We start from the raw sequence: 27,184 nt of genomic DNA, 5'->3' as shown, positions 1-27,184 counted from the left end.
AAACCCTATGCTAACATAAAGCTGTGCGTCACCCATTAAGAGTAAACAGCCAGCCTACTCATTATCGCTCCTTGCACAGACAGATTGCGTCAACATAGCCGCAAATCGAAAACGCCAACGACGTAACCTACGGTGCCCCACTAGGAAATGGAGGCGTGTCAAGCAGTGACATGTTCCGCCCACGTATAAGATGGCGCTTAGCGCGACAGCAATCCCCGCTGCCCGGTTCTTCCCCTCTAGGGGTGGAATTAGACAAAGTAAGTGTGTGTTTAGATGTGTTTTTGTTTTTGCTGCCTTTTTCCCTGTCCCCTCGCTCTCAGTATTCTCTGAAGGTGAGCAAGTTAGGAACAGATGAAGTTTAACCACAAGAAAATAAGGCGCGTTCGGGAACCCTACGGGCGCACGCAAGGGGGCGGGCCTGCCGGGGGTGGAGGGTGACGGGAGACGAGCGGAGGGGCGGGGCCGGGGACGGGAGACGAGCGGAGGGGCGGGGCTGGGGCCGGGGCTGCGATTGCGGTTTCTACGCCCGCGAGTGCTGAAGATCTGGCGTGGCGAGTAGGCGAGTGAGGATCCCGCCCGCAAGCTGCTGTTTGGGGTAAGGCTGCCAGGATGGCGCGGGGGTGGCGGCAGGGGCTCTCTAAGATTCAATCTGTCCTTTCTTTTTTCCCTCTCCTTCCTGACTGCAACCCAGCGTCGGGTTTTCCAACCTGAGAACTAAGAGTCTTCTGCATCCGGGCCCCGGGCTTCCCGGCGGCGGCGGCGCAGAATCCAGGCGATGGGAGTCTGGCGTCTTCCCGGTTTCCCCGGCCGCAGTCTCCGGGCAGGCCCCCTCCCCTGACCCATCGTGAGACCCCGAGGGCCTCGCAGTGCGCTGCCGCCGCGGTCTCGAGAAGAAAAAGGCCCCGGTGAAAGGCCGCGGGGCGGACGGCGCGGGGTACCCCCGGTCCAAGTTCCAAGAGGAACCGGAGATAGACCCTGTCCGCTAGGAGATAATGCGCCGTGGGGAAGTGGGTGTGGAAATAATGCACGCCTACAGGATTTCGTAGAAGTTTCTCAAGTGTGCTGATGTCTTGTAAATTTGGGCAACCATTCTAGACGGGGTTGTGTTCCCATTCTGTGAGACTTGGCCTGGTTGCTTCACAGCCCTGAGGTTGCACAGACTTCTTCCTTAAAGGGAGTGACCATTCTGACTTGGACTTCCCTTACCGATGTTATCATTTGCAGAAAGAAATGCACTGATTACCCTTCTGCTGTGTACTCCGCCAGACTTCTGTATTCAAGAGGAGGGAGGTCATGCACTTGCCCAAAAGGGTTGGTCCTTTCAGAAGCAGTGGAGAGTTAAACTGTGGTCCTAACACTCTAGTTGTGGCCGGTGGATAATTGCTATTCGGATTGTTCCCATTCATTACCGGTGGTGCAAAGCAAGGATACACAATTATGTCTGGCATTACTTTTACTTTGAACAAAATGTTCAAAATAGGACTAGAAAATACTGTTCGATGCGATTTTTCCCAGACTTTGGGAAACTTTTGGCATTGTCTAGGAACATCACAGAAACAAGTATGTAATATAAGGGAAATTAGTAATATGGAGATAGAATACTTGAAATGTGATGGTGTTACGCAACACAGGCACTGTTATCAGCACATTACCAAGCACTGCCACACTAGGAAAACCCTGAATCAGTTGGAAACGACATCTTAATGACTGCTTTTCATGCACGTGAAACAAAAAGGAGAGAACTTACAGACTATGTTGCAGATTGTGCACTAAGTGTGTCCTAACCTGCTCCAGGAAACAGTTGCAAAAGAGCTAAAGTTTTGTATGTATTTTCACTGTGAAGTTGCCTAAATTGACAATCCAAAATTCGTTTTCACAGAAAGAAGTGAAAAGCCTATAAAGAATACTCCTGTCTTTCAAGCCTGCCTTGGGCTCTATGTTAATTAAGAAGTCCTTCTGAGTAGTAAGTTTGCCTTCCTGTTAGGGTTACCTGAGAGAGAGGTATCATGAACTTCATGTCTGAGTTGTGCTTCATGTGAAAAAGTAAGGAAGTATTGCAAACAATTTCATGTTACATGCTGTTCACTACCATTGAAGTGGACCTGTGCAGTTCCTGTATGGAAAGTGGTCTGGGTTAGGGACCTGCTTCTCTCCGGACTAGCAGGAAAAACCTCAACAAAAAACCAAAAAGCATGATTACAAGTTTGGATCTTAATAATGGTAGAATTCTGATATACAAAAGCAGAGGACCAACCAACTTTTTAAATACTAATCAGAGAAATTACTGTTAGCAAAGTTTTAAGAAAAAGCAAAGCCTCAGACCTACCATTCTGTTGGTGGTTTTACCATCTGCTAATTAATATAATCATTATATCTATATATGTGGACTGTTTTCTAAAAGTGTATTGGGTAAACCCTCATGAACTCAGTGCTTTGTTTACAGAGTGGCAAGCCATGGTCTCACCCAATTTGGATTCTGGTTTTCCTCAAAAGACTTAACAGCTAATGTTTGATAGCCACCTGAAGTAGCCAATACTACTACATAAAGTATGTAGATAAAAGACTACTGGTTTTGAACCAGTTTTTTTCAGACAGACTTGTATATTTGGAGTTTCCGCACCAAAACGAGGACTTCAGATGTTAGTAAAATTGTTTTACCACTCTCCTAATTATACATCCCTGTGACATTCAGTTTCTCAGCTTATTTCTTTAGGCAGGATACAAAACTAAAGAATTCAACATCCCTTTTCTTTCTAATTATACCAGCAGTGAGACTGAATATAGTTGTGGTATATAACAGTTTAATTTTCAGGTAAAAAGTTTTCCTGAAAATCAGATTTTGCTCTAGGGCTCAATTCCTTTTTAGGAAATGCTTTTATTTTCAAGGTAATGTTGAAATGTGTGACCTATATTGTTATCTTTATGATTTCTCACCTTTTTTTTATCAAACAGGAATGAAAAAAATGTGCAGTATAATTTTCTGACTGTGTTAACTGAATTCATGTCCTTAGCCTCCAGTTTGCCAGTATTAATGACAGCAATACTATTACTACAGTTTCAAATTGCGTTCCTGTATTTTATATTATTGTAAACTGTTTAAATTGTATCCAAAACGTGGATATTTTAAACAAGCTGTACTACTGAATTTACAGTGTGGTCTCTAAGGTGTATTACATAGATATATTAGAAAATAAATATTACCTAAATGAATTTATGAAGTAAAAAATGCACACATTAAAAACTTGTCTTTGTGTTACACCATTTCTGCACATACTTACAATTAGTGTTTTGCCAAGCTCTGTGTGCCTCTTCTTGATGTTATGATAAAAGTGCTCATCTAATGCTCTAAAAAGTGAAGGCACTGCTTTTCCTCAGTCTCTGAACTCTCTTGACAGGATGTAGATAAAAATATTTATTTTAAATAAAATGGTTCACTTTGACTTGAATTTATAGGTTAAATAATATCTCAAAATAATTATACAGACAAAGATAGGTATAACGTAGTTCATCTATTAACTGCTCTCCATTATGATTATGATAAATAGATTCCTCAATTTTAGGTATGCTTAAATGAAATTGTAATTTTTTTCATTTTGGGTCATTGTATACAGGTATTCAGTTTTAGTGTTTGGCAGGGATGATTAGTTTTACACTGATAGCACACAGAATGTATACTTTTAGAGTGAGATATTAAGTGGATTAAGATATAAAGTTGAACAAGCAGACCAGGAATCCAAGAACTGGATTCCAGCCTGACTCTGTGACCTTGGGCAGTTCACTCTGCTCTGTTTTCTCAGATTGAAAGGCTCAAACAGTGGGACTTCTGGGCCTCGCCCAGCCCTTTCATTCTCTACATGTTCTAAATAACTGAAGTAGTTATTTAGAATAGAACTCTTCTTACAAAGATAAAATGCTATACTGCTTTCTTGAATGGCACAATAAATATTTATCTTTGTCTTGATGTTTCGATGTCATTTTAAACACCAGTATTGGGCTTTAGTACTCTCTGGTAGCCAAACAGTTCATTGAGGAAAACAGGACTGTATGCTCATTTTTTGTTATAACTCCAGACTGTGGTGTTTTTTGATCTTTTGTCTGTTTTATTTGTCCTTTTATCAGGGTTAAAGTATTTTTGCAGTCAGATGTCATGACCTCTGTCTGAGCCCTCCCCATCCCAATGTGCTTCTTTTTAATTTCTATGGTTTAGGAACCAAATATCCAATCATTAGAATTGCACGTAATGTTAAACTGGATATTTAGGAACAGTGATGATCTATTCTTTGAGCTTTAGTATATAACAATTTATCTCTATGTTCAGAGGCCCTTTTTTTTAGTTCATTATTATTTTGGATTTCTAAATGTATGTCCTGAATATAAGTGACAAGTTAGTATGTGTTGTGAAATTATCATTGTATCAACAAGTATTTAATGTGCACCTACCGTGCTAGTTGAATGTCATTATGTTGGTAGGAGGCATACTTCCAAATCTGTTTTGAATGGAGAGGAGAAAAACACGTAAGTCTAAATCATTTGGGTTTTTGATGGATGTCTTTAAAAATGCTGAATCTAATCACTGGTTTTGAATGTCATTGTTTAGGTATCTCTGGAGCATTTGGATAATGAAACAGTTGGTATGCAGTGATGTCCACACTCTGTCCACCACCATCTCCAGCAGTTGCCAAGACAGAGATTGCTTTAAGTGGTGAATCGCCTTTATTAGCCGCTACCTTTGCTTACTGGGACAACATTCTTGGTCCTAGAGTGAGGCACATTTGGGCTCCAAAAACAGAACAGGTCCTACTCAGCGATGGAGAAATAACTTTTCTTGCTAACCACACCTTAAATGGGGAAATCCTTCGAAATGCAGAGAGCGGGGCTATAGATGTAAAGTTTTTTGTCTTGTCAGAAAAAGGAGTAATTATTGTTTCACTAATCTTCGATGGAAACTGGAATGGTGATAGGAGTACATATGGACTATCAATTATACTTCCACAGACAGAACTTAGCTTCTACCTCCCACTTCACAGAGTGTGTGTTGACAGATTAACACACATTATCCGGAAAGGAAGGATATGGATGCATAAGGTGAGTGGTTTTTGAGTTTTCTAATCATGTTCTAGCCATTGAAAATTTATCTTCTGATAGATTTTTGTCTAATTTTTAGAAGTTATACACCATTAACTTCAAAAAATTGCTATCATTTATTTTGCATCTGCCCTGTTAAAAACAAATAGTTCTGGTCTGGTGTCTGATCTTAATAACCCTGCAAGGTGGGAAGTGGTAGTTCCACATTACAAAAGAAAAGCTAAAGCTAAAGCTTAGAGAAATTAAGAAATCTAGTAAGTTTTAGAGTCTGGATTTGTCTTGGGAGCCTCTGAGTCTAACACCTGTGTTTTCTTGTGTTTCACAGCCTTTATTCTTTCACTTAATACTGTATGTGGGTATAAGCAGTTAAAAACAATTGTTTTATTTCACAAGTGGTTGGCCATGTTGCCTTTGGTTCCTTTAACTTCTTTGGCAAGTTCTAAAATCTGAGGAAGTTGGACCAAATGATTTCTAAGAGATAATTCCTTAGAGTTTTGCAGATTAAGCTTAGAGAAATAATTTTTAGCCCCTAAATCCTATAGTTTAATATATAATGATATTTACATTTCCGTATACTTTTAAAAGAATAGGTTTTTTTGTTTGTTTCGTTTGTTTTACTGTTTTCAGGCTTATTTTTCACATGTTAATGAAAAATCATTTAAAATCAGGAATCCCTGTCTTCAGATTCAACTTGGTCTTATTTAATTTCAAAAGTTTAGGTCATTATTTTCCTTTGTGAAATTAAACATGTTACAGTGGTTGTTTTCTGCTAAATTATCTGTTTTTGACTGCAGAAGGAAGAGTTTTTATTATATTTTGTACTGTGCATGTGAGCATGGATTTGCTGGGTTAATACCCTATTCTCCTTTTTGGGGGAGGATTGGAGGGGAATGAAGTAGAAAGTACTTTTCTAATGAGCTAAATTACTGAAGATCATGAGCCTCCATTTAACTTTATTGTGAAAAATAAACAAGTAGCAACATGACTTTTTTTAATATTCTTATTGAGTAAATTTTCTCTTGCCCAGGAAAGGCAAGAAAATGTCCAGAAGATTGTTTTAGAAGGCACAGAGAGAATGGAAGATCAGGTAAGTGGCATATTGCATACTATCAAACACCTTTATTCCCACTGTGTATGACTGTAAAAGGCTGATGGCTGCCTTTGTTAAGCCCTAAAAGACATACTAGTTTCACAGAGTAAGCTTGAAAATGAATAGAGGCTTTATGGAAATGTATGGGAAAAAAATAGATGAATATTTCCATATCTTAGACTTGAAAAGTTAAATAAGTAAACAAAGGATAATAGCAATTGCACCTACAAATTAATATTTTGCTATCTTTTTCCTGTTTGCACAGAATAAATCTCGGATGACTTGTCCATGGTGAAAACAACAATGTTTATATGAGACTTTCTTTAAAGTATTTCTTCTCAAATTTTTCTGTAGAAGTAGGTGTAACCAGCGGAGAGTGAGTGTACCCCTGAGGAGTCTGGAGATGCAGGCATGACTCCATAAACACAATATTTCTTTGATCTCATATCTTTAAAACTCATACAATTTACATTTTACTCCATAATAATGTGTTTGTTTTAATATTAAAATTTGCCGGTTATATTCCACCCTAATCCCCTTATGCCCATGCTAGTGGCAATACTGACTCTCTAGGAAAATATACCATGTTTACCTCATGGCTTTGAATATCTTTCTTCACTTCACCAGTACCCTTGGGGAGTAGGCACCACAGTTTGAGAAGCGTGATTGTAAAGGGTATGGCTTCCCTTGAGGAAATTAAATGCAAACCCTCAGTGTAAGGCAGAGAAGTTCTCCTAAAGGGAACTTCTCCAATGAAGAAAGAGTTCTTTACTTTTATTCCCATTGCTGCTGGCATGCCACCCTCATTGCTCCTCCTTGTCAAATGCCAACATAAACATGGCTGGATTGCCTTTTCTCTGGCTATCCTTTGCATGGCTGAAACAGAATAATATTTTAAAAAAGTAGCTTCTCTGAAAACTTTTGAAATACAGGGACATAAACAAGGATAATATATAACCCCCTAAAATAATCTCCTCTGCAATACTGATATGTTTTCACTTTTGTAAATAGCTTTCCAAACCAGAGGAGGTAGATCTGGGGAGAGGTCTGAGATTTATAACAGGAGGTTTTCATTTGCCAAGAGAAGCCCAACCTTCACTTGTAGTAGTTAATAAGCAGAGTTTCTGGCAGAGAGGTGAGTCTCGCCAACCTCTGTATGTCCCTAGTAGTTATGGACTAATAGAATAAAATTATTTCAAGATAAATTTAGGAGCCAATGAAATTCTGCTTTTACTGGTGTTTTTATTTTTCTCAATCCAGAAACCTATACTTACAAAGTTGACCACTTTTAGAGAATTTCTGTAGTTACCTTTCTTTTAAGGGTTTCTCTTGAAATGTCCTACTCAGTATCAGGAAGAAAGTTGTCCTGCTGAGAAATTCAAGATAGAGAAGTCCAAGAAGTAAAAGAAACGTCGGGGATTTCTTTTACAGTCTCCTCTTCTCTCTTCAGCCTTGTAGTTTTTTTTTGTTGAGTTCCAGTAAGGAAATCCATTTGCTTATAATGCTAAATGTTTGAGATATCATGTATGAAGTACTGCTAAACATAAGGGAATTTTCCCAGAAGGATCCTTTCTGAAAAATAGGAGTTGCCTTATAATTGAGTCCTTGCAAATCTCTCATTACGTGCATTCAGCGACTATTTTGAACAATAAATACTATTTGAGGATGACATACTAGTCTGAAACCTCAGTGCTAGTTGTGGATGCTTATAGCTATCATCTTATGCTATCAATTTACAAGGAAGCAAATTTAACAGACTCAGGCATTATTCTTGTTGGATTGAATATGTTAAATATAATTGAAAACAAGCAAGCATTTTAACAATTACTTTGAAAAGCAGAATATGAATGGTTATGTTGGGGAGATTACTAAAGAATGAGGTTTTTTAAGTAATGAAACTGTCTACATTATGCAAATGGATCTGTGGCTTAGGATAAAATTTCCAGATACAATGTCACATTTAAATTCTAAAGCAACTTAAGTGATAAGTACTCTGAAAAACTGGGTTAGGTCACTCAAAAATTGGCTCTAGGGATGACAGAAGTTCTGATGTTGAAGATGTATGTGAAGAGTTTGAATAAAATAGTTTCATGAAATATGAGTTAGGAAAAAAAAAACTATTGTTAAACTGATCTTAAACAATATGTGATTTTTTAAAATAATCTAAAAATCGATAAACATTTGACAATTTCATCTACATCCTTAAAAGTTTACATATTCATATTGGTCAAGCAACTATTGGGGAGGATGTTGAGTAAATGAGAGATCATGCATAATTGAGGTACCTTACACTTGTGCTGGTTTTTATTCAGTTTTCAGTTTGATTCTAGAAATTAAAAATTTCAAAATTATATTTTTGAGATGTAATAAGTAGGAGTATTATTTTTAAAAAACTCTAAAGGAAACCTTTCTGTTTCATTGGCTCTAAAAATAAAATTATGTAATGTTGATTTTCATTTGGGTAGATTATACCCTATCATGAATGTGGAGGTTAAATGTAGAGGTTCAAGTGAAGTGATTCAGACTTTGTTACTGAGTTATTTACTAAGGATTTCAAAGCTTTTCTATGCTTTGCTTTCCTCATTTTTAAGTATGAAATACATCAATGACCATTAATTAATAAGAGGTTTTATACTTCAAATAAATTTCAAAGGAGATCCTTTTTAAATGTAGCATGACAATTTAGTTATCACATGTACCAGAAAATGATAAACCAGTGATTCCATGCAGAATAAAGAAAATTATTCCTAGAAGAAGGAAAATGAGCTTTAAATAGCATATGAATTCTTTCAAATATTTTGGAGTAGTAGACTAGTTGGGACTGTGTTTGAACAAGTTACCAAATATTTCCATCAAAGAGTGTTATTCTCTGCCTTCATTTTTAATTGATTTATTGCCCAGCTTATCTCATATTGTGTGATTTTCTTTACCTCGTTATACTTTATTTCACAGGGTCAGAGCATTATTCCGATGCTTACTGGTGAAGTAATTCCTGTAATGGAACTGCTTTCATCTATGAAATCACACAGTGTTCCTGAAGAAATAGATGTAAGTTCTTACTTGTATTATTAAATAGGAGCAATTGTACCCTTTAGCAATTACCTTTAGTTATATTACCATTCTGTGTATTGGTAATATTCTAATTGTAGTATTATGTATTTTTGTTATGTATACTATTCTTACGAAGTGCTATCCACTTTAACCAACAAGCACGCATAAACTCTTGACTATTGTAGCCAGAGGTTTTTTTGATTAGTAATAACTATGATAAAATGAAATTGATTTCATTTATTTCATCACTTTGTATTTCCTAGAAGTGGGAGAATTCCAGACCGTATAGAAGCAATCAGTTTTTAATGCAGTACTTTTTGTAACAAAGCAGTGTACAAAGCAGTAGCTCTTAATGGAAGTTTATTTATATCCTCTAATTTGGTTCCCGTAATCATTTATTGAGGACATTTTGAATCAGGCAGTATGCATGTACAAAGATATCCTTAGGAAACTATTGTTGTTGCTCTCTGTCTTTGTCCTAAGACTTGTCTCCTGGTTCTGACAGCCCAGAAGAGGAAGTTATTCTTGTAAAAATTGTTGTTTAACCTGCCTGACCAGCTTTCACATTTGTTCTGGAAGTTTATGGTAGCGCACAGAGATTGTTTTATAGGGATTCCTGATGCTCAGAAATGAGGGCAAAATACACTTTAGAAAACTGGTATTGAAAGTATTATTTCAATGTTATGTTATAGCCAGACTAATTTTTTTTATGCCTTTTAGATAACTGATACAGTACTCAATGATGATGATATTGGTGACAGTTGTCATGAAGGCTTCCTTCTCAAGTAAGAGTTTTGTTTCTTTTCATAAAAGCTGGATGAAGCAAATACAAGTTTTATGTTCACCTAGAACAAGATTTGGAAGGAGGAAAATATAACAGAATACCTACCTAGATTATACTGGGAGCAGCACTGCATATCTGAACTGTTGTTTAGCTTTGTGTTTCTTTTTCACTCATTACATATCTGTGACATATTTGATGTTACTCCCATTTAAAGAGGCTAAGTTTCCATAGTGCCCAGACAGGAAATCTTGGTCCCTTGTTCAGTTCTGATTTCTGTATACAGTATTTCTTTACTTTTTGCAGTAGAGCTTGGTACTTAAGAGTGAAGGCTCTAAAACAGACTGCCTGGGTTATTGCTGTGTAACCCTGGGCAAGTTACTTGAACTGTTTGTACCTCCATTTCTTCATCTGTAACAATATTTCACAGGGTTATTGTAGGCTTGAATGAGATAAATCATATAAGAACTTAGAACAGTTCCTGGCATGTAATAAACACTTAAGGATAGCTAATAGCTAGCAGTTTCTATTTCTATTTCTTCTAAGAAATATTATGACACTAATAACCAATATTTATTGCGTGCCTGTGTGTTAGTCATTGTGCTAAGTTCTCTGCCTGTATTATCTTCTATTTTGATGTTTCTTTACAGTTTCTCATTATCGTGAAATTTCATTTCTACAAATGAGTAGTAAAGGATAATATATTCACTTTTATGTCCACAGTCTTTCCTTTAAGCTCTTGATGGAGTATTAGAAGTGTTAGTACCATTAGCCTAGCTAATGGATTGAGTCAGAAGCACCCTAGTCTTAATTCTGCTCATTGTCAGCCACTCATACTTGAAAAAAAAAAAAAAATCCCATTTGGCTTTAAATAAATAATTTAACCTCTTTACATTTCACTTTCTTCAGCTATTGAACAGTGATATTTTGCTAACTAACTGGGTTGTCTTAAGGTTCAAATGAAAGAATCTCTATGAAAGGCCTCTGGAAGAAGTTAAGTACTATACAAATAAAAGATGGCATTATACTTACAGCTTTGTATCATGTAAAGGTATTCTAAGTTATTTGAAGGTTACTTGGGTTTATATTTTTACCTTGTGAAATTGTTTTACAGCCAATGTTTTTAATCTTTTTTTATTTAATTTACAGTGCCATTAGCTCACACCTGCAAACCTGTGGCTGTTCTGTAGTAGTAGGTAGCAGTGCAGAGAAAGTAAATAAGGTAATTTATTTTATAATTCAGCAAATCATTTGAATTTTTAAGCTAACATACGGTAAATTGTAATTTAAAAATTAGGCAGCAGTTTAGATGATCTAATAATATAGGGAAGCAAGATAATCTGACCAGATTGCTATGACACCATGTGGCAAAAATGAGTTTGAAGTAAACTATTTGAATGTGAAATCATTTATCAGTTTCATTTTTATAACTCATAAATACAAGTCTCATTTGTATCTAAGTAGTTTTGAGAATATTTTAAAATTAGGTATTTTTAAATGTAATTGTCTTATATTTCCTAGTGTTATCTTAAATAAATGTGAAGATTGCCATGTACTTTTGGTACTAGTGCCAAAGAAATGTTATTTAGTCATTCATCCTGACTCCATTATCTTGGTTTTCCCCTAGATAACCAAGGGGAAGCTTTTAAGGAACTATTACTTTTGAGTGGTCAGTAGAGTTAAACTCTATTCAATAATGTTTGTGACCATTTCTTTCAGTATTACATGAGTTAATAAATAGCTGAGTAGGTATGTTTCCAAGCATTAGTCATTAGATCATTAATTAGAAAGGGTCCAGAGATAAGTGTGTGTGTATCCATCAATTTGAGTAAAACTAATATTTTTTAAAGAGTTTTATCAGGATATATATATTGAGGATGATTATTTGCTTTACAAAGATATTTGTAATTTATTTTTTTCTTTAAAAAGCTAGCCTGTGCACTTGACAAAGCCTTGATTTACCGAAATTGTATTGCTCATCAACCATTTAGAAACATGTACTATGTAAAGAGATTAGTATATCACTATTGTTTATATTGCATCTAGTGACTAGTGATGTTGTTTATTATTTCTATTACCCAAAGAAGAAAGCTTTCCATCTGTGTCCCCCAAAGCTCTAGAGTTCCACAAAGGATCTTCTCAGTCTCCTTTATGGGGGAGATAGGCTCTGTGGTTGAGGCTCTGTGTTTTCCACATTCTTCTCATCCTCCACCCGCTTCAGGCAGAGTAGGTTCTCTTTCATCTTTTCAATTTGGGAAAAAACTTTGCACAGCTCCAGGATTAAAGAACTGCTTTAACATGATAACTCTCTAGATATTTTCTAGATTCCAATGTAGTTCCATGGCTTTCTGTTTTTTTGTAATAGATTTATAGGTCAAATTCTATTAGAATCAGAGGTTTCTAAACTCCAACCAATGGCTTTCTAAATCAAATTTGGTAGAATTAATTCTCATTCTAATGAAGGATTTAGACAGTCCTCAATAACCATTATAATGGGATTCCTTATGTAGAACTATTAAACAGAAGCCATAATTCTGCCTAATTTAACTGCATTCAGTTTTTTGGTCCATAATTGCTCACTTGTCTAAAAATCATTTGCTACTGGTGGAGATACAATAAAGGATGGTATAAGATCGTTATTTCCCACTGAAGTAAGGGTTCCATGGTCAAATAAGTTTGAGAAAGTCTCGGTAGCATCTCACTCACCTGGGGAGTCCCAATACATATTCAAATGTTAAAGGTTTTGAGATATCATACACCAAACATACCAAGCATTCTCCAGACTTATTCGGCTGCAGAATCTCTGTTTTAAGCAACAGTGTTATTTCCTATGGATATAGTAGGTGACTGAGGAAAACTTGTTTCTCGGGGGGTATTTTATTGATGATAACAATTTCTATTCAGATTTATTTCATAATAAACCAGTGGCCTTTTTACTTTATATTTTAATGTTAAAATCCTTTCTTTTATAGATAGTGAAAACGTTATGCCTTTTTCTGACTCCAGCAGAGAGAAAATGCTCCAGATTATGTGAAGCTGAATCTTCATTTAAATATGAGTCAGGACTCTTTGTACAAGGTCTACTAAAGGTATAGTTTCCATTTATCACCAGTGAAACAAATTTTTAAAATCATTTTTGAGACTCTTGAAATATATATTTTAAATATTAATATTTAATATATCCTATGTTTACCCAGGGACTGACTTCCTTTACCATCACAGAGCATCAAGTATATATGTTTTATGGATTTATAGTTATTATCATCAGTGAAACACTGTGGAATATTCTCTTGTATTTCAGTTTGGTTGCCTGTAGTGGCATGTCTGGCCTTAAGACTTTTTTTTCTATTTTTAAGTATGTATTTGAATCAAAGTGTACATCTGAAATGGGAACAGTCCTTTTTAAATGAGCAGATTTGAATTTTGGTGGTACTGTTTTGCATTTATGCATCACATTCATATATTGAGAAAAAGTTTTAATCTGTTTCCTATCTTGAAAAAGTGTATAGGATTTGAGCAGTTTGCATATGTGTATGTGCATGTGCATTCATATTTTTCTTTCATTTAGTTGAGTCTGCTTTTCAAGGACCAAAACAGATAAACTGTACTTTAGCAATTATTTTCAGTAATGAAAGGGAAGAAAATTGTTTCCTTTATTGAAACTATTATTGGTATTTCAATTATAGACAAAGGCATGAAGAAGCAGTTTTCCTAATGGTTATGTAACTGTCCCTTTAATGAATGTTTTCTTGAGGTTGTAGCCATGGCAGAAAAAAAAAATATTACAAATTGATGCAATTAAAAATTAACCTACTTTATATCCATTTTCAATAATGTGTCTACTACAAACTCAGAATAATAGTATTTACTTACAGTAACTAGTTAAAGGAAACATTCTGATTTGAATTGTACAAATCTGAAAATTAGAATTTCTTCCTTTTAAAGCCATAATAAAGTGCTTAATACTTTTATTTCCTCAGCAGCATTTCATTTTATTATGTAACTTTAGTATTGAAAGGGTCCTGTACCAGCTGCATAGAGAAAAATTTGACACTGTAATTTAATGAAAAATATTTGTTAAAATACTCTCTGTGCAAGTATAAATTGTATAGCCTTCCAGAAAATACTCTGACATTATACATCAAGAGCCTTAAAAATGTTCAAAGACTAACCATTTCTATTTCTAGAAATTCATTCTAAGGGAAAACTTACATATGGAGTGAGATTTATTTACAAAGATGATTATCACTGCATTATTTTTAAGAGTGAAAAATCTGGAATAGCCTTCTGTCATCTGTTCTAGCCATAGAATATAGATAGCACAATACTTCATACTCAGTAGGTGCTTGATACATGGTAACTGGCTAACTGACTATACCTGGGAAGAAGTACATTTCATCTTATTACAAAAATACTTATTGATTGACGCTTAAAAGAATATATGAATAATCAAGAATATCTTTCTGGCCTTTTTTCCCCTTCTTTATTATTATTTTTTTTTTCATAACTCTCCCCCATTGGATTATCCTCTACTTATTCTAACCTGCTTCATTCTCACAATTTATTGTGAACATCTTTCAATACCAATACATAAACTTTGGTGATTTCATTTTTAGCAGCTAAATAATAAACCATTTTTATTTATTTAATCACTTCTCTTTTGGATGCTTAGATTATTTCTGATTTTTGCTGTTAAGGGGTATATGGGAACTCTACTTTCTGTAGGATTTTTCTGGAGTGGGGGCAGTGCTGCAGTGAGTACTCCTGTCATTAACATTATGCACACAATCATGATTAATTTCTTAGGATAAATTTCTAAAGATGGATTTACTAAATCAAAGCCAATTTTAACTAGGAAAAATTTCCATGTATGTTGGCAAGTATAAAAAAAGTAAGTTTTCCTTTCATTACGACAGGATTCAACTGGAAGCTTTGTGCTGCCCTTCCGACAAGTCATGTATGCTCCTTATCCCACCACACACATAGATGTGGATGTCAATACTGTCAAGCAGATGCCCCCCTGTCATGAACATATTTATAATCAGCGTAGATACATGAGATCAGAACTGACAGCCTTCTGGAGGGCCACTTCAGAAGAAGACATGGCTCAGGATACAATCATCTACACAGATGAAAGTTTCACTCCTGATTTGTATGTAATACTCTTCTTTTTGATACTGTCTTTAAGCAGTAAAATGAATTGATACCTTTTATGAGTAAAAACAAAACACACAAGCCTGTGTTTTAGAGTCATACTTGAAAAAGCATTTGGTTACTTTTTTCTCTCAAGTGTCCATTCTTCTTAATGTAATTGTGTTTCCTTAATTTAATTGTGTTTCCCCTAAGATAGGTTAGATTATCCCTTAAAATAAGTATTTATTTAACTTACATATTAAGCTTCTAGGTACTTACATTGGTTATAATCTGGTATATGGTAGTTGTTGAACAGGCATATTAATTAAACCAAAGGAGTATTTCTAAGACATTTGTTTTTGTTGATATAGAAATATAAAATACAGTAAAATTGTCAAAATAGGTTAATCAGGCATTCTTTTACTTTGTATTTTATGTTGTACTGTTCATTTCCTGCCACAAAGTCTGGCCAGTAAATCAAACAGCGAAAAAATAATGATAATAAAATGTTGAATGCAGACATACCCAATTTTAAAAATAGGATGATGATAAATCTGTAATCATAAAACCCAAGAAAACACTGTAATGATGTTCTGAAATTAGGCAAAGAATTGTAGTGTACTATTATGGTTCTCTTTAGTCAATTAAAAGTTCTTAGAATAGTGCCTGGCACATACAATGTGTGCATTAAGTGTGATAGATGTTAATAATCCAGGTGAAAAGCAGCAATAAAGTTGGAGCAAGAAACCTTGTCCTTATTTCTATGAAAAGGTTTGAACTGAGGCTATCGATACTGAGGCGTACCAGTAGCTATATAGAAAGTGTCGACCAAACATGTAGAATAGGAGCACTGTGTCCAGTGCTGGGCGATACCCAGCCCCATGTGTCTCTAGATGCAGAAAGATGATTTAAATGGTACCAATATTTTCCCACTTCTCCAGTGCTCCTTGTTCTTTCCTTAGAAAGTTTTAGGGGAATTGATTTAGAAAATGAAATGCTTAAAATTGGAATTCCCCATCACTACGTTTTCAAATATCGGTCATTTTGATACAAAATTGGAATTCTCAAAAACTTGTGGCTAAACATTTTCTTCATTTTTTTGTATTTTTCCCCTTCTTTGGTTGATTGCTTGGGAACTATTTTTGGGGAACATTGTCAACTTTAAAATGTGTTTATAACCATTTAGTATTTTTGTTTATTTTTTAGAAGTGATATATGTGTGTGCTTTTGATATCTTGTTCATTTTGGCCAGCTATGCTTGCTTGTTTTACTGATTAGACAATAGTGTCATGAATTTTTAAATTTTGCTTCCAGCTCTAAATAAATTTTCAGAACATAAAATGCTCCAAAAATAGTGTTTCAATTCTTAGATTGTGTTGTTAACTTGTACATAAATGGATTTATTTGACTTTTTAATATATTTTAAACAATATCACTTATTGTTTGGTTATTTTTAATTTTAACTTTTTAGAATAATTTCAGTCACTACTAATACATGAAAAAATCAGTCGCTGAAAATACTTTTTTTTTTAATAAGTTTGTTTCGTCCAGTTCATTTGCGACCAAGACATTCAGTGCAACAGGTATATTCAGAACACTAAACTTAGCCTCGTTTTCTTTCTAAGGCCAGAGAAAGGGTGCTGTCTGTGTCCACATTAGCCACCAGTTGGACAGCCAGTCATTGTGAAATACTGATTTTTTTTTCCCCTTTGAGTTTCCTTCTTTGGTAGTTTGGCACAGCCATCTGGTAAAACTGGGAAATTGGAGGTACTTGCCTGTTTACTTCACACACATCCAGCCTCTTTCCCTGCCACTCCTTTTCCATTAAAAATCACTTACTTTATTAAGTGTTATATTATCCCTTTGACCTGAGCATAGCCTAGCATTTCAGTAAATTCCTTAGGGAAGTAGAAAGTAAAGAAGAGGAAAAAGATGAAGGGATGGGCTGGGAAGTTTGGGAAGAGAGTGATCACTTTTGTTTGTTTTAGCACATATTATATCCTAGGTATTGTGTATTATGTCTTGACTTCTCACTCTGAAATTGCCAAGGTAGGTCATACTTTCTTGGGTAGCTGGTTCATGTTACCTGCAAGGTGGTGGGCCTATTGATGCAAACCCAGTGGTTGTGATATTGCAGATATTTGTCTGGTATGTTCCTTAATCCCATTCTAATGCTTCTGATGCATTTGTCCGTTTATCTTTCCTCTTCCTAAACTGCTTATTAGAAGTTACTAGTACATAAAGTTAACATTTTATGAGTTTTTTTGGTGGTAATGGTGGTGTGTTTGTTTTTGTTGTTTTATTCTCAGTAAAGATGGCAAGAATTGGTAATTCAATGTTTTGATTGCTGAAGGCTCTTAATATTTTTAGTAAGGTGAGAGTACTAAAATAGATACATACATGTCTTTCTGGGGACTACTTACACTCTTTAGAAAAAATTATTATATAGTGGTCTGAAAAACTCTAGTATATACAAATGTATCCTTGGCTTAAAATAAATATATATTTTATATCTCCAAATATATACATCTATATTCATTCAGATGTGTTTATACATAATATGCATTTCTAAGAATTTAATCAATTGGCTGGAGTGGGGGGTTTGTGGAAAGTAGCATTGTATAGCCATTTCAGTGGTTTTACTTTTTTTCTTCTTCACAGGAATGTTTTTCAAGATGTCTTGCACAGAGACACTCTAGTAAAAGCCTTTCTGGATCAGGTAAATGTTGAACCTGAGATTGTCAGAGTGAATGACATGATGCTTTTTCTTGTTTAGTATATCCTACAAGACGTGCAATATATATATGTATAGCATCATAAAATTAAGTCATCTTTTTGTGGTGTCTTTGATCTTTTTAAAGTACTTTAAGTGATTTTTCCTTTGAGTTACTAATGGAGAGCCTGTGTATTAACAATTAAAGATGCAGCATTCCCCAGTACAAATGATAAATTTCATTTCAGACACTAACTTATACCTCAGTGTTTTGGGTTTTTGGTGTGTGTATGTTTTTTTGTTTGGTTGGTTTTTTTTGTAGGGGTGGAGTGGTATTGTATATTAGCCTTACTTGAACCAAAAATGTCTCATAAAACTTAGTACTCTCTTTAAATGATAGCTTTTTTTTTTTTTTGTCTTATTCTTTGGGGGGAAAAATACTTTATACATTTGAAGAACACTGTAGATTACATGGGAATTAAATCTTAATGTTTAACGGAGCCTTGCCATAGTACCTTTCTGGGGATCAGGCCAGGAAACTGTGTTATAAATGCAACTTTAAAATAATGAAATCCTTGTGTTTACTAGAGATTTTTGTTCCAGATCTGTATGGTTTCTGACATGTTTGCAGAGTTCAAGGAGAATTCTTAGTCATGTAATTCCGTGCTTCTCAAGCTGAAATAAAATCTCTCCCACCCTCCACTCATATGCTCGCACTCCCCAAAAGTATAGAGATATGAGTTTCAAAACCATAGTATTAACAAGGCTCAACTTCTGGGAGCTTCAATTTTATTTGAACATTTGGGCAGAAAAAGTTAAGTAACACAACTAGGTAGAAGTAATGTATATCTTGATTTTTAATATTAAAATAAATACATTCTGAGGTAGAATTAAAAATTTAAATGTATTTTAAAGGTAAATAGAGAACTTAAAAGGTCAGATTGCTTCCATCCTCGCTGCTTCCGTCACCTCCTGTCTGTCTGTTAGGGGCGTCAGTGGAAATGATTGAGGAGAACTGCTGTAATGTATATTATCTGCCAGACACTGGCCATCACTGTGATGGGAACTTGCTGTATAAGCAGAATAGAAGTAAATTACTTATTAAAATGGTTCATTTTTCTGCAGGTCTTTCATTTGAAACCAGGTTTATCTCTCAGGAGTACTTTTCTTGCACAGTTTCTGCTTGTCCTTCACAGAAAAGCCTTGACACTAATAAAATATATAGAAGATGATACGTAAGTAAAAATCCTATACGGAAGAAAAACCTTTGCACATTGTTTTGTTCCCTTTGGATGTTTTCCATGTTATAATTTCTTTTTTTCTTTTTTAATCATTTACAGGCAGAAGGGTAAAAAGCCCTTTAAATCTCTTCGGAACCTGAAAACAGACCTTGATTTAGCAGCAGAGGGCGATCTTAACATAATAATGGCTCTAGCTGAAAAAATTAAACCAGGCCTACACTCATTTATCTTTGGAAGGCCTTTCTACACTAGTGTACAAGAAAGAGATGTTCTAATGACCTTTTAAATGTGTAACTTATGTGTAGTTCATCACAATCATAATTGCTACCAAAGCAGTTCAGTGGTGTGAGAAACATTCTCTCTGGTCATGCCTCAGAGTCCTACTCAGCAATTGTAGTTAAGATTAATTTCACTACAGTTGTCACAAGACTGTAAGGGAATGTCAGGGGCATCATTAAAATGATTGCCTCTTTTCCTAGATGTACTCTCTCGGGATACAGACATGTTTACAATTATAATAAATGTTACTGCTATATTTTAAAGATAGAATGACAATAGGATATAAACTTGACCACAACTACTGTTTTTTTGAAACTTATGATTCATGGTTTACATATGAAAGTGACATCTTGAGTTAGGTTTCACAGATATAATACTAGCTGACTTTCCATCTTTTAGTGTTCTTTTTTGTCTGATAGTTTTGCAATCAACTGAAAATTAGAGCATCTGAATCATTTTCAGTTCCACAGAAAGGAAGTTAGCATGAAATTGGGTTAAACTTTAGAAAGAAAGTAGTGATCAAGCAGAGGTTTACTCAAAATTAATTATTAGATCTTACTTTGTAGACTTAGTCCTAAGGATTCAGTCCATGTAGAAATGTCAGTCAGTATGGACAGTCCCCTGATGATGGTGAACATCATTCAGAGTGTTTTTTTTTATAGTTGTTGTTGTTAATTATCTTATATAGTTGAACTCTGTCCAAGAAGATATAGGAAATTGGACTTTGTGTTTTAGTTGTTGCCTACTTTTTAAATTAAATTAATTTTTATTACTTTTGAGCCAAATTGAAATGTTTACCTCCTGTGCCTTTTTTTCCCTTGGAAAATGTAATTACTTAGAAGAAGTTCAGCTTTCACTGGTCAGGTATTTTCATCTAAAACAAGAGGAAAACACCTCTTTCATAATCTTACCCTGTAACTGATTTGGCATTTGTTCTAAATCCAATATTATAAAATATAAAATGTAATACAGAATACAATAACTAGTAAGATCTTTTTTCAGAAACAGAGAACAGTTTCTTGTCATCTTCCTTAAGTTTCTGCCCATATTTTTGAAGTTGTTTGCATGTCTCTTTGCCCACATCATGAGGAATAGCAGGAGAAGCTTTGCTGAAGTGGTACTTTACTAGGTGCCACTTTGGCAGAACTAAGTACTCTGCTTCTTTTGTTTCCTTAATATGTTTGGACCATTTTGCTAGCTATAAAATAACTGATGAACATAATTCTGTGCTAGAACAGTAATGATGTACTGTACACAAACACAGATTAATATTTTTATTTGAAATTGTGGAAGTAATAGAGGGAAAAAATGTAAGAAATGGATAAAAGTTATAGAGTTGCGTGTCGTTGCCCACCAAATTTAACCAAAAAGAACACATTCTATCCTGAGAGGTCATAGTAACTTTCCCATCGCTAGTAACAAAGGTGTAGATGTCTTGATGTTTAGACATATACTGAAGTAGATAACTGATGCGCAATAGCTCAAAGTCATGAAAAAATTATAGAGACCATCTTGCAGGGTATCAATTTACTCAAGACTTTATATACAATAGATTGTTATTTAAGTGCTGACTAAATCATTTTCTTTTGTTGGTTTTATTCTACTGTTCACAGAATGCAAATTGTACAGTGAAATAAGTTATTAAAGCATGTGTAAACATTCTTATATATCATTTCTCCTACATGGGAAATTTTAAATAAACTAAATTTGAAATTTTGTCTCTTTCAGTTATTTGTTAGGAAAAGCAATACTGTGATATTGGAAGACTGATTAATTTCCAGTTTAGCTGATACTTATGTTGCATCTAAACTATTTCTTTAATTACTTTTCTCTTCTGAAAAAAAATATATTTAAGGGTTCTCTATGATGCTGGAATCCTGTTTCAGAAAAAAAAAAAAAAAAACTTTATGCTTAACTCTTAGAATTGCATTTTGAGCTTTAAAATGATACATTAATATTTCAAATGTCAAATAATACTCAAATAAATTCTTTTAAAAAAAATTCCTGATATAATAACTTTAATATAACCAAAACTGAAGTTATTTGTTCCATGTATCCAGTACAGATATTCAAGATGAAAGTTTATTTACCTAATAACAACTTTAAAATACATGAAACAAAAACTGATAGACTGGCAAAAAGAAAGACAAATCCACAATTATAGTTGAAAGTTTTAAGCCCTTCTCAATGTTTGATAGAAAAAGAAACAGAAAATCAGGACGTGTCCAATATAGAAGACTTGAACAACACTGTCAACCAATTTGACATAGTTGACATTTATAGAACACTACCTAACAGCAGTAAATTGCATACTCTTTTCAAGAGCACGTAGAACGTTCACCAAAATAGACCATATTCTGAGTCATAAAACAAGTCTTAAAAATTAAAAGATTTAAAAAAAAAATTAAAAGGGATTCAAGTCATAAAAGTATGTTCTCTGATCAAAATGGAATTAAATTAGAAACAACAGATAACTAGGAAAACCTCAAATACTTGGAAACTAAATAGCACCTTTAAAAGATTAGTTAATTTTTAAATTGTGTTTGGGGGACAAAAAGGAATGGGTTGGGGAAGAAGAAAGGGAAGTAACAGAATTGTGGAATGATTTTTCTGAAGAATGGAACTCATCCTGCCTTTGATGTCTTCCCACTGCAATCCATTTTTCACATTGTTATCAGCATGATCCTTCTAAAACTAAATCTGATTATCATTGCTGCTTAATGTCTCTCAATCTCTTAAAGAATTAAGTCCAAAATCATTGTAACACTGTGTTCTCTGTTGATCCCTCGAATCTTACTCCCCACTGGTCTAACTAGTACTTATTTCTTTTGTTGCATTTACTAAACTATTCTTTTGCTTGTCCATCTCCCCTACTAGGCCAGAGAACAAGATCTAGGTCTTTTATTTTTGTGTTCCAGTGCCTAGCATGGTTCTGGGCACAGGGCATGCATCCAGTAAAATGTTAGTGACATGAATATAATGAATGCATTGAACATTTTATTTCATCATCCTCTCTAAAAAGAATCATCATTTCCTTCAAATTGTGGAAATTGCTTCTTTATGTAATCAAAACCTTTTTTTCTGTGAGTCCTTCATTAATACTGAGCCAAGTACAACCTAGCTCTAACATTTCAAAGACCTTAAGCTGTGATTTTCAGTCTTTTTGAAGTAGTGATACTCTCATTTTCTCTTACTGTGTGCCTCATGGTCTCTTCTCTTGCTGAAATGTTCTATTTAAATTGCTTGCTTGCTAAATTGCTAAGCAGTTTTCATCAGACTGTTTAGGGCAATGGTAAATATCCATCTGTGGAGTATGACCATTCAAGAAATCTGATACAGTATTTAGAAAATCATTCCTGAGCTCAGAGCTGCCTCAAACTAGCACCCTCTGGCATTTGCTTGTGGGTGGGGAATGTGGAATGCTTTGAGAGCTGAATGGGACTGTCAAGTTTTAAAACTCCCATATGGCTGAAAGAAAACAGCATTTATTGCTTAAAAACACCATTGTTTTGTTTTCTCTACTCTTCTGTTCTTTGGAACTTGAAACTGCAAAAACACTTACACCCCGCATTTTGTTTCATGTATCTCTCCTAAGACATTTCTGGAGATATAAGTGATGTGGAAATCTTTTTATTGTGATTTTTCAGAACGTTCAGAACAAATGCAAAAAGTCAGCTTTATTGTTCATACTGGATTTTATGGAGAAGGACTATATTTCTCTTTGCTATTGTAGGCATGTAGTAGAGTTGTTAGGAGCATGTGTCCTGGAGCCAGATTGCCAGGGTTCAAGTCCTTGTTTTTCCACTTCCCAGCTGGGTGACTTTTGACAAGGTATTTAACCTCTTTGTGCTCCCTAGGTATATTCATTTATTCAACAGGAATAAGAATAGAACCTATATCATAGAGTTGTTTGGAGATTAAGTGGGTAAACATTCAGAATGCTTGGAAGGGAGGATCCAAGATGGCGGATTAGGAGAGACAAAGCAAAGTACTTCTCCGTGAAAAACACTAGATAAAAGATAGTGCTCCAGAATACCAGTTGCAGGGTTGTACTGGCTGGACAAGGTGTGCTACATCCACAGTGACTGTGCACTTGGTGAAACCAAGAGCCTGTATTCGGAATCTAGTGAGTGAGTGAGGCTGCTGGGGAAATGGCACTGCACCACAGTGGGGAGAAACCTGGGGTTGGTGTTTGAAAGTGGGTTAGTTTAAAAACCCCAAAAGTGGCTGCAGGTCTGGCAGCAAGAGCCACACGGTCAAGCACAGGGCGGAGTGCCTACCATGCCCCAGGCATCTGCGTCAGTATCTGGCATGATGATAGTCTTTTGCACACCCACAGCTAATTGTCCCAGAGCTAGGATCGGCCCGCAGCAGCAGGTGGAGGTCTGCAGAAGTGGGAAGTTTCCATGCCCTGTATGGTCATATTTTCAGCAGGCTGGAAGACACGCCTTCGCAACACCACAGCAGAGAGCTAACCTTGGAGATTCCGCTCACCTGTGATGTTGCACAGTCTTCCTCCACAGAGGCCCGCAGAGTTCACAGCTTAGTGGCAGGGTCCTACATGGAAGTCCCAAGGGCCCTACACCAATCCCAGGGACTTGTGGGTCCACGACAGAGAGAGACTGGGGAATCTGAGCTAAAGGGTTGGATTTGTGCAACAGTTTTAAGACTCCAGGAATGGCTGCGGGATCTGAGTCTTAAAGAGACTCAGAGTCTTAAAAGAGTCCCCTGCCTAACTGCATAGGGCATACCTCCCACCCTCAGGGCTGGTGGCCCCAACTGCATACGGAAAGTTGGTGCACTGATTGGAATTCCACAAGGTTTGGACCCCCACTCACCGCATAGAAAAAGTTGGGGAGAACTGGCTTGAGGGTAATAGGTGGCTCAGGTGTGCCATCTGCTGGTAAGTCAGGGAAAGTGCACTCCATCAAGCTGTACCTCTGACAAATTATAGATAATTGTTCAAACAAGTCTGCATATCCTAAAAGAACCCTATCGAGATAAGCAAATGCCAAGAGGCCAAAAATAACAGAAAATTTTAAAACATATGAAGAAACCAGAAGATACGGATAACCCAAACACCCAAATCAAAAAAATCAGAGGAGAATGCTTGGAAGGGTAACTGGCACAAGGTAAATACGTGGCAAAATTTAGTTACTGCTGTTATGACTGTTGGCATCATCATTAAGCAAATCAATGAATGTTGAGTTCTTGTGTCTATTCAATAATTCTGCAGCCATGAATCCATCATCAGTGTGCACGATTATTTTACTAGCTCGAACTTAGCCCATCTCATTACACAGAAAACATGGCCTTAAGAGAAAGTCTCATTCTGAGAAATGGGGGAGAGCACATATGAGGTGCTATCCAGAGGCCCTGTTTTCAAATCTGTCCACATCAGTACATCTCTACTGCCATTATTAGGATCCTCGTCTCTCACCCAGATCCAGCTTCCTATCTTCTGGGCACCATGATTTTATCCACTAGCCATCCTTCTTCCCCCATCCAATTTATTTCCACAAAGGAGGAAGTGATCTAATACGAAATTGATTTTTTCACTCCCTTTCTTTTAAAAAACCTTCATTGACAAACTTTGTCTCAAGATAAAGCCCACAATCTATGATGAAGCACGAGTTTTTAAGCTCTCTCCCCTGCAAACCTTCCACTCTCATCACTGGGCCTTTGCACATGCTGTTCCTACTGTCTGGAAATTCTCACCCTCTTCTTCACATTTATGAACTTTACTTGTCAATCAGGATTCACATTAGGTGTGTTTTTCCAGACTCCTCCCAACTTTGGATTTAGAGCATTTGGTTTAAGCTCATGAGGGCAGAAACCATGTCTGCACCAGCATATACCTAATTGCCTGGTACATAATAAATCTGTGTTGAATTAAGTACTCAAAACTCAGAGTTCTCTTAGGCTTCTGTGCTTACAGTTCTAGCTTAGCTCATTTGTATGTGTCATTATGGGTTTATTTGTGTCTCCCATTAGATTTACTTCCCCAGCATCCAGCATAGTGCCTGCCAAGAAGCAGGAGCTCAGTAAGTACTGAAAGAGTGAGTACTCTATATACCATTCATCTCAAGGCTAAAGTTTCCCCAAATTCTAAAGCAAGAGGATTTATGGCCACCTGGCAATTCTTGGATATCATTCTATTGACAACAGTGAAATTTTAAGCAAAATTTTGCACGTATGTACATTTTTCTGGGTGAATCCATAGCCTTCATCAGATTCTCAAAGTGATCTGTGATCCCCTAAAAGATAAGAATCTATGTCCTAAAGAGTTATTTTTAAAGGTCAATTGCAGATTTTTAAAATTGATGATCGATGAATCCCTGTAGGCCACTTGACCTGGTTGAGGCAGAGGGTTTGTGCTTCCTCTGCCTGACCCTCCAGCAGCCCCTGCTGCTGGATTGTAGTGATTACAATTGACTGCAGTGGATGTTTCTTCTGGATGAATATCCAGTTGACTGTCTCCACTCCCATGCATACTGATAGGAGCACTTTGAGACTCATACAGCCTTCATGGTTCTAGAAGCATGAAGGATTTAAGTCCCTGGAACCAGTGCCATATTTTTAACTCAGCATTCAGAAATTAGATGCCTTTTCTTCAAAGCTGAGAACTTTCCTTGGTCCAGTATGGTGAGACATTTTCTCTGGCTTCCACCAATAGACTTGGCAATTATCTCTGGCCTAGACAACAAAACAAGAGGAGACTGGAGCTTTTCTAAGGAGCTAAGAAAAAGCAAATTTTAAAAATAACGAGCAAATTAATCAATCTGGCAAAAGCAACCCAGCTACGTAAAATAAACTTCTTTAAGGTTTTGCAATAGCAGTTTCTGAAAATATAAACAACCCCATGGTCCATATGAGCTGAGTCACTTGCTGAGCAGAAAGAGTCTGGCCCAAATCCTGTGGCAATAAGGAACAGCTTGTAGAATTTAAGAGCCAAGACTTCCATGTGGGACAAAGAGTGGGGGCAACCCAACCCAAAGACAATGAAAAATGCCATCACCAGATGCTCAAAATACTGGCTTTCCAAACCAAAATCCAGAATGGAGTAGGAGTTCAGGGGAGGGTATAGCCTATGCCTCAGGCTCTTGCTCAGACCCCACCAGGTCCCTGTCTTCCCTAGAGAAAGCCAAAGTCTAATGGCTCTCGTGACGTCAGAGGAAGTCCCTACAGGTTTAACCAGGTATTCTCTTGGCAGGATAATGTTTCCATTAAAACTATAACAACACGCTTGGCCAACAAAGCCCATACTATTATAAGTTGGAACTCAATCCTAATTTTTCAAGAATAATATTACATACTTTCTGTTGAGGCCTATGGTGCTATAAAAATTTATGCTGAGTTAGATATCTGAGTACGAGAATAATTCTTATTCATAATAAATAAAATTATTATTTTAGATTTGCATAGCTGTCCTTTAAAAAAATGAAAGAACTTTCTCATTCCTTAGCAATAGTTAGGTCCTTTCTCTATAAAGTCTAGAAAATGAAACCTATAGAAAAGAGATAAAGAACTTACTATTATTTATTTCAAAGATGTGAAAAGATTGGGGTAGACCTTAGGGGTAGACCTTAATATTTCAGGTATACAAAAGATCATGGTAAAATTAGCTACCATTTATTGAGTGTCAGATTCTGTAGGCAGTTTCCCATTTAACCCTCAACACAAACTTGTAAAGTGGATATCTTTACCATACATGATGAGGACACTGAAGCTTAAGTTAAATGACTGTCCAAGTGTAGTAGACATTTTTCACAATTTTCTTTTTCTCTCCTTTCCCACCTGGAGGTAGGATT

General features: G+C 35.9%; 1 protein-coding gene across 4 annotated transcripts; it reads left to right on the top strand.

Annotated features, from left to right (window-relative positions):
* Window positions 1-203: 203 nt before the first annotated feature.
* On the top strand, window positions 204-21,054 carry C9orf72 (C9orf72-SMCR8 complex subunit). Of its 4 annotated transcripts, none has more exons than XM_037797643.1 (11): window positions 204-257; window positions 4,598-5,085; window positions 6,113-6,172; window positions 9,128-9,223; window positions 9,947-10,011; window positions 11,157-11,229; window positions 12,980-13,096; window positions 14,924-15,159; window positions 17,802-17,859; window positions 18,979-19,088; window positions 19,194-21,054. In XM_037797643.1, exons 2-11 carry the CDS (start codon window positions 4,642-4,644, stop codon window positions 19,378-19,380), a joined length of 1,446 nt encoding a protein of 481 aa, XP_037653571.1. In that variant the 5' UTR covers window positions 204-257; window positions 4,598-4,641; the 3' UTR covers window positions 19,381-21,054. The 4 variants fall into 4 exon arrangements, 3 of the variants coding, with proteins under 3 accessions (XP_037653571.1, XP_037653569.1, XP_037653570.1); XM_037797641.1 differs by lacking the exon at window positions 204-257 and adding an exon at window positions 493-595; XM_037797642.1 differs by lacking the exon at window positions 204-257 and having other exon boundaries at window positions 610-5,085.
* The last annotated feature ends 6,130 nt before the right edge of the window (window positions 21,055-27,184 follow it).

Source organism: Choloepus didactylus, chromosome 10 (genome assembly GCF_015220235.1).
Source record: "Choloepus didactylus isolate mChoDid1 chromosome 10, mChoDid1.pri, whole genome shotgun sequence".
Lineage (NCBI taxonomy): Eukaryota > Metazoa > Chordata > Mammalia > Pilosa > Megalonychidae > Choloepus > Choloepus didactylus.
Note: the sequence above shows the minus strand (reverse complement) of the source record. Positions and strands in the feature narration are given on the sequence as shown.

Excerpts from the sequence above, each read along its gene's own strand:
- C9orf72 (XM_037797643.1), top strand. The coding sequence starts at position 4,642 with ATGTCCACACTCTGTCCACCACCATCTCCAGCAGTTGCCAAGACAGAG. Across the intron at positions 15,160-17,801 it reads GAAAGTTTCACTCCTGATTT|GAATGTTTTTCAAGATGTCT; the intron begins GTATGTAATACT and ends TCTTCTTCACAG. Across the intron at positions 17,860-18,978 it reads TAAAAGCCTTTCTGGATCAG|GTCTTTCATTTGAAACCAGG; the intron begins GTAAATGTTGAA and ends ATTTTTCTGCAG.